We start from the raw sequence: 8612 nt of genomic DNA, 5'->3' as shown, positions 1-8612 counted from the left end.
CATTATTAGTCTCAAAGTGGGTTCCTCGTCATCGAATTTGCATGGAGTAATGTTTGGCTAATTTGCCTAATTTTATCACAAATTTGATCAGCTATTATAATAATCCTCAGGGTAGCTCACGAACAATGATAACATTTTGAATATTCAATAATACTTTCCCTGACTTTGCTCGTGGCCTTGTTACCACAAATCATCTAATTGTAGTTAATATTAGACGAAACTTTTATCAACTTAATTACATCACCTTGCCTGCGATATAACATTACAAAATGGAATACATCATATTTCAAACTTTTGACCAAGAGATGTATGTTGGTTCCAGATTGTAACTATAATGGTGAGCTAAACATCCTGAGAGTCAGTTAAATGTTAAAAGTCTGAATACTGTCAAGCTAATGTGCTGACACCATAATACCACGAGTGAATACCATATTTATTCAAACTGGGTGCTAATAAGTTACAACTCCATCAGGTTAAATCATCCAACTTCGGTTGTCAGTAAGGTGTAGCAGCATCAAGTCAAAGCATCCAGCCATACATCCAATTCAACATATCAATTATCACACAAGATGGAAGTAAAAACGAGAATGTGTGATTTGGTATTTGATGAAATCTCTTATAGACTTCTATGCCTGTGGAATGCCCAAACAGGCCCTTAGAAGTCACTGTTCGCCTTTTACAGTATTACAACACTGTTTGGGCCAATCAGCTCCATGTTGCAGCCTCATCTTTCAGTAGTTATTCTACATCTCATAATATTTTTGCATGTAATATTTGCAAATTAATCTATACCGTAAATATTAAAAAGTGCAAGAGAAGACCTGTCTATTTTTCGGGTTTGTCAAGGGACAATGTTATGTACTGGATGTAATATTTGCAAATTAATCCATACCGTAAATATTAAAAAGTGCAAGAGAAGACCTGTCTATTTTCGGGGTTTTTCAAGGGACAATGTTATGTACTGGATGTAATATTTGCAAATTAATCCATACCGTAAATATTAAAAAGTGCAAGAGAAGACCTGTCTATTTTTCGGGTTTGTCAAGGGACAATGTTATGTACTGCATGTAATATTTGCAAATTAATCTATACCGTAAATATTAAAAAGTGCAAGAGAAGACCTGTATATTTTTAGGATTTGCCAAGGGACAATGTTTCGTCATCTTTATACCCTAATATTTTATGAAGTGTAAGGTTATTATGCCTTTTTTTATTTTTGGTAAGATATAAATATGTATAAAAATCCCAATTAAGATATCTTTCAACTTTACCTGGTATTAAATTAAGTTTATTTGTTTGCTAAATGTTGCACAAAGTTGTTTAAGGGCTACGTGCACTATCCGACCCAAATTTTGAAAAGTTAGTGTAGAGGGAAGGCAAATAGTCAACATCATCCACCGCCAACTTTTGGGACACTCTTTATCAACAAATAGTGCGATGTGCCTTTCACATTATAACACCCACACGGCTGAAAGAGTTATCAGATTGCGAGTTGAGTGCCCTAACCACCAGGTGCACTAAATTAAGTGACGGAAGAATTTTAATACATGTTTTTGCCGTTCTATTCCTGTTAACATACGTAATAAAGCAATGTGCAGTAAAACGTTTTCGGTTTGGGCATTCTCACACGTCGTCACCGTTAGCCTTTATAAAGTCTATTTTTTTCACACTATTGATTTATCTAATTATGGACATTACCTTATAATATTGTACTTTAAAAAAAACCGCCTTTGCCATCTTCATCGGTGATATCGAGTAATTAAGTATGTTTTTTTTATAAATATCTATACAGAAAGTTCATCACACAAGATGAAAAAATAAAACTTAATATACTTAGATACGATAGCTCCATTTCAGTGCAGTAAAATTATCGATATCGGTACTTTTATCGGCATTTTTTAACCTGAACAGGACCTGAAGCGATATTTGAGTTAATCAGCCAAGTCAGAGAATCCAATGATTAGGCACAGCCATCCCCAAATTTAGAATTACTCACCCATCAGAGCGAGGTAACCGGTCGCCATCATCAGCCGCTACTTGCTACCACTGTTAACGTGTGGTACGATTAATTTTCAGTTTTATAATACGCGCCCATGGTTGAAAGTCCGAAGTGTGATCAGCTGCATATCGTGGATCGAACCTAGGGCATTCCGATCCGCAGCCCAGCATGTCAACCCGTAGCTTACGTCCGACTAGCCATAAAATGATATTAATATTACAAAGTTTGCAATAATTTTCACATTTTTATTATTCATTGAAACGTTAAGTGTTAGTTTAGACTTTGTAATATTAGTGATAGATATGATCACAAACTTATTTCTCGATGTTATTGAATATTCTAATACAAAAAAGAAAAGAATAACAATGTGTTTATTTTTTGGAATAATAATAATACTGTTAGGTACACGACGTATTCTCAAATCATGTCATTTCACAATTGTTTTCAATAGTTTAGTTAGTGTTGTCTAGCCGTCCATAATTTAGCAGTGTAAGACTAGAGGGAAGGCAGCTAGTCATCACCGCCAACTCTTGGACCACTGTTTTACCAACGAATAGTGGGATTGACCGCACATTATAATGCTCCCACGGCTGAAAGGGCGAACATGTTTGGTGTGACGGGGATTCGAATCCGCGACCCATAGATTGCGAGCTGAGCTCCCTAACCACTTAGGCCATGCCGGGCCTACTATATTAGAACTTGGAATGGTTGGTGTCAATTAATATGAAGATATCAACTTCAACTAAATTGTTCCCAACGATTTCTCTGTTCAGAAAAATCTTCTGGTATATTTTTTTAATTCTTTTTTTCTAACTCGCGATTTAGTCAAATATTTTAGCATATTGGTTGAACTTAAAATTAGTCATAAACGCAGACCGGGAATTATACACTTATAATATTTTGAGTTTGCTTGTAATTAAGCACAAAGCTAAACAATGGGCTATCTGTGCTCTGCCCACCACGGGTATCGAAACCCGGATTCTAGAGGTGGGCAATATTTTGAGACAGTCATGCATTATACAGAGACTAAATGAGTTATTCCATATAACTACCGCTTTATATAAAATAAAACACTTTTTATATCGGTGATAGAAACTTGAGAAAAAAATCTAATTAAAGATTATTAGAATAGATTAAAAGTGAAATGATGAATGGAACTTTTAGAATTTTTTACACTAACCAACTTAACAATCTTGGAAAAATTTTAATGAATGTTAAAAGATAGAAAATTAAAAATAACATATATGGTGTTTCAGCATTGCCAGCTTTGCATAAAACCTAATGAAAAAATAAGTTAGAAAATTCTTTACGTTTCTAAAATGTTTGTCTGATAATATCGTTTAGTTGTTTGTGTAACACATAATTTTGATTCTTAGATTTTTCCCGATAGGTTAACGGGAACTTTTCGGACCTACTACGCTAAATTCCATAGTTCGATTCCTCGCGATAGACATAGCATTTTACCTATCTTGGAGCTACAAACCAGGCAGTTATTTACACTGCGCTTAGATATATTTCAAACAAAATAGTTAACATTTTCAATACAAACTTTAGACACAACGTTTGTATTCATTTACAAAGTTTAGTTATTAATGTTTGTTTTGAATTTCGCGCTAAGCTACACGAGGGCTATCTGCACTAGCCGTCCCTAATATAGCAGTGTAAGGGAAAGCAGTTAGTCATCACCACCCACAGCCAACTCTTGGGCTACTGTTTTACCAACGAATAGTGGGATTGATCGTCACATTATAACGTCCCCACGGCTGAAAGGGCGGGCATGTTTGATGGGACGGGGATTCGAACCCGCGACCTGCAGATTGCAAGTCGACCGCGCCCTAACCACCTGGCCATGCCGGGATAGTTATTAATGATAGTGAATTATTGAATGCTGTTTATAAAATACACAGAAATGTTGAGATATTATTCTCTGTCTTATATATTATTCTGTCTTAGCAAAAGAAATAGTTTTATTTAACATTTGCGCTCGAATAAATGTCCTTATATCCAATGTTCTTGTCGGTTTACATAAAACCGGTCGAGCGGTTAAGATGACAGAACCCAGTAAAATAGGGTTTCAAAGCTCGTTTTATCGTTCGTGAAAAATCTCATTCTCGCTTTTCAAAAATAATTTAAAAAATCACCGAAAAAGTAATTCTTAAATTAGATCTAAAATTTTTAGTAATTGCATTAAATCGTATTTCATAAACGTCTCTGTACTGTAACTTACGCATACTTACAAACATCAAAGATTTAAACGGGTTTTACGTAATTGGAGTCACGCCCTTTTAATTTACATGTAAGACGTTAGCCCAAAGCATTATCACATTCCAGCCTAAAGCCTGCTTATGACAAGTACATTACAAGACAGTCAATAAATACCTTTCCAAGGTTTCACAGCAGTGATAAATGGCTTAATTAGAAGGAAGTTTGACTGGGAAAAACACATAAGTAGAGAATAGTTTACATACTTTACGTCGCTTTCTTTTATCACATCACGATTCCGTCCATGAGATTCGACTTTTGAATAACTCAAAAGATATTTAGAATAAGAGTCACATAGGCAGTACTAACAATTGGTGAATCATATGTCTCATCTCCATTATGTCATCTGTTTCTGTAATACTAGCTCGTCAGTAGAAAATTAACATATGTTATACCAACAATTGTATTGAAAAACATTGAAGTTGTATAATATTTTAGTTTGAACCTTATGAGGAAACCACATAACACAAGGAAGAACATTATAAGGAAACCACGTAACGCAAGGAAGAACATTATAATGAAACCACGTAACGCAAGGAAGAACCTTATGTGGAAACCACGTAACGCAAGAAAGAACCTTATGTGGAAACCACGTAACGCAAGGAAGAACCTTATGTGGAAACCACGTAACGCAAAGAAAGAGCCTTATGTGGAAACCACTTAACACAAGAAAGAACCTTATGTGGAAACCACGTAACGCAAGGAAGAACCTTATGTGGAAACCACGTAACGCAAGGAAGAACCTTATGTGGAAACCACTTAACACAAGAAAGAACCTTATGTGGAAACCACGTAACGCAACGAAGAACCTTGTGTGGAAAAATCACGTTAACACAAAAAAAAAGAACTGTTAAGGATTGAATGTTTCATTAATTGAATGCGGATACATACCCTTAAAAGAAAGTTACCATATGAGGGAAGTTACCCTCCAGGTCAGAGGACACAATCAATGGTTTTGCAATACTCGTAGAATAAAAGATGCGATTTCTTATTGAAATAAGTTCTTTCGTAATGTAAAAATGTGTCTTAGAATTGATTCCGAAATCTATATATTTTGCTTTGAATAAGTCGATTTGCTGTTACCGTAGGCCTTCATTACGGTACAGTTACACAACAGTAATTGTCTTTCGCAGAGTTCAATTTCCTGCGAGTTGATTTTATTAAAGTTTGTCAGAAGATTACTTAGCTCTGCAAATGCATCATCACCAAAAGAACCACTAAACATCTGCTTAGTATGAAATTTTCATAGGTTGTGCAAAAATGGAATTTAACAGAAATTTATGAAGGCTCCCATTCCAAAATTTCATTTACTATAAAAGTAGATATGTCTGTTTTTACCCAATTCACCCAAGAGGTTAAAAAATTGATAATAAAATAAAAACAAACTTGGAACATATGAAACAGAGTTTTTCATTTATTTCATTGTTCGTAACTGATGCTTTATTAAAATTCATATCCTCCCTATCAAATTAATTTTTTTGGATTGAGTTTTTAAACACCCTATGAAATTTTTATGTCTGTCATATAATACATATTATAAATTGGGTATTATCAATATAAAACAATATCTTCCCTCTTATATCTAGACAAACATATACCATATCATATTCAATATTATTTAGATTTAAAGGGAAATCACTATTCAGTAGTGTTGCGATCTGTGGTATACAGATCTATAATACGTATTTCTGGTGCCCCCCAGTGGCACAGTGCTATGTCTGCGGACTTACAACGCTAGAAACCGGGTTTCGATACCCGTGATGGGCAGAGCACAGATAGCCCATCGTGTAGCTTTGTGCTTAAGTTACCTAATGTATTATTATAATTTTAATAATAAAATATGTTATCTTACTCAGGACTGGAGGAAGAAGAACATAGCAAGCAAAAATCTTGAGCCACTTATTGGTTGGTACAAAAGTCCCACTGTAGAACTTTACAGTCGTAAAAGACATGCTGTACTGATGTTAACACTTTCACACGAAAAAACTACCAGGAACTGATGGATTCTGACAAATTTAATATGGCATAATTTCTTAAAGTACTGACACTAATAACAGGAAAACCCCGCATTCATAATAACGTACAGGACAGCGACCAGCTGCTTCGGTAGCGTAGAGGGAACTGATTGGCGCTCTGAGCGCTATATCTCGCCCAGCACTACAGTAGGTAGGATCCACTCAGCTTTTGGGGTGGATATGACGCAAGTCTCCAACATTTCCATGCGAGTTTCGTGATTACTACTTTTCCTGCAGATCTGATCCATCAAGTACTTGTCGTATTTTGGACATTCAATCGAAAATTTAATCGCTTTCAAAATGGCCAGGAGCATTTTTTATTAGTATGCTTACCAGCATTTTCGTTTTAAGTAGCCATTACATTTAATTGTTTCTTCTGTATGAGATTATAGCGACAACAAGAGCGAAAAACCAAATTCTTCACACGTAAAAAAAAGATGTAAATTTAAAACTAGAATAAAAAGATACATTCGGAGGAGTGGGGTAAAATTAACCCCAGTAAGAAAGGTATAATAAGAAGGAAGACTTACACACATATATATATATAGGAGGAATAATAAAATTAAAGCTGATATGGGTGCTGAAGTCCAGAGCGTCCCTTGTTTAAACAACCATTTAAGTATGCAGCCAGTTGTGGGGAAGGTATCTGTTCCAAATGAAACTTGTCTATAAAATAAAACATTTTATGACAATCGGACTACTGAAAGTAGTAACAGAAATTGGCCCCAACCCGTATACTTACTTTCTCTCTGTTATATTTTACACTTTCGACAATATATGTTATATCCTAGTTTTATTTTTTGTCTATTGTATGCGACAATTTTTGTTTTTGGCTTTGTTGTATGAAGAATATTTCAAATATTGAAGCTAAGGGAATACTGTTTTGTGATCTTTCCTCTTTTTTTTTGTTAAAATAACGTAACTCTTCCATACACAAACATATATGCACACGGTGCACAGACATATGAAACTATGATGCACGTGTTTAGACAACAAAACCAGAAAAAAAAGTATTGCACATAAGAATATGTATAACCAAAGAAAGGATTGCAGATAAGTATATGTATGACCAAAAAAAAACGTTTTGCACATGAGTATATGTATGACCAAAAAAACGTTTTGCACATAATTATATGTAGGACCAAAAAAAGATTGCACATAAAAATATGTATAACCAAAAAAACGTTTAACACATAAGTATATGTATGACCCAAAAAACTTTTGCACATAATTATATGTAGGACCAACAAAAGATTGCACATAAAAATATGTATAACCAAAAAAACGTTTAACACATAAGTATATGTATGACCCAAAAAAAGTTTTGCACATAATTATATGTATGATCAAAAAAAAAAGATTGCACGTAAGTATATACATATATATATATATATATGTGTGTGTGTATGGATGCTATATAATTATGATATGTGCATATCTTTCTCTATGTCTCGAAACAAAAAGGAAAACAAACATTCTTAATTAAGTATCCACTGTACTTTATGTAAAATTTAAATATTTGTCTACGTCTTTCACCAGAAGAGTAAGATAATTGTGAATGGCGCAGATAGCCCTCGTGTAGCTTTGGTGGGTGGTGATGACTAGCTGCCTTCCCTCTAGTCTTACACTGCTAAATTAGGGACGGCTAGCGCAGATAGCCCTTGTGAGCTTTGCGCGAAATTCAAAACAAACAATTCACATTTTTCGAAGGAAAATGTCTGTATTAGATAGAAGAAAAAAAACCCTTACTCAGTTGATCCTTCATTCAATGACGACTGTTTTATATGTACAGATAAAGACGACTATTTTATATGTACAGATAAAGACGACTATTTTATATATGTACAGATAAAGACGACTATTTTATATATGCACAGATCAAGACGACTATTTTATATATACATATAAAGATAACTATTTTATATATGTACAGATCAAGACGACTATTTTATATATGTACAGATCAAGACGACTATTTTATATATACATATAAAGATAACTATTTTATATATGTACAGATAAAGATGACTATTTTATATATACATATAAAGACAACTATTTTATATATGTACAGATAAAGATGACTATTCGAGTATTATAGTCATTAAAGCGAGTCAAAAATACAACAGTTTAGAAACTGTCATTGCAGAATTGTTTCCTTTGTAAAAGGAATATAACACAAACCTGCGAAATAAATAATAATCTAAAATACAGGGTGACCCGATAGTGAGAGGTATCTAATAAATCATGAATATAAAATACAGGGTGACCCGAAAGTGAGAGGTCTCTAATAAATCATGAATATAAAATACAGGGTGACCCGAAAGTGAGAGGTC

General features: G+C 34.1%; 1 protein-coding gene across 1 annotated transcript in view; it reads right to left on the bottom strand.

The window, feature by feature from the left end:
- LOC106464362 (lachesin-like) overlaps positions 1-6322 on the bottom strand; it is a 111011-nt gene extending 104689 nt beyond the window's left edge. Inside the window, exon 1 of the mRNA XM_022392052.1 lies at positions 6114-6322. Coding sequence (XP_022247760.1) covers positions 6114-6213 — 100 coding nt within the window. The 5' untranslated portion in view covers positions 6214-6322. The remainder of the gene's footprint in view (positions 1-6113) is intronic.
- Positions 6323-8612: the final 2290 nt, after the last annotated feature.

The sequence above is a fragment of the Limulus polyphemus genome, unplaced genomic scaffold, assembly GCF_000517525.1.
Source record: "Limulus polyphemus unplaced genomic scaffold, Limulus_polyphemus-2.1.2 Scaffold1628, whole genome shotgun sequence".
Lineage (NCBI taxonomy): Eukaryota > Metazoa > Arthropoda > Merostomata > Xiphosura > Limulidae > Limulus > Limulus polyphemus.
The sequence above is the reverse complement of the archived record's forward strand: the minus strand, read 5'-3'. Positions and strand labels throughout refer to the sequence as shown.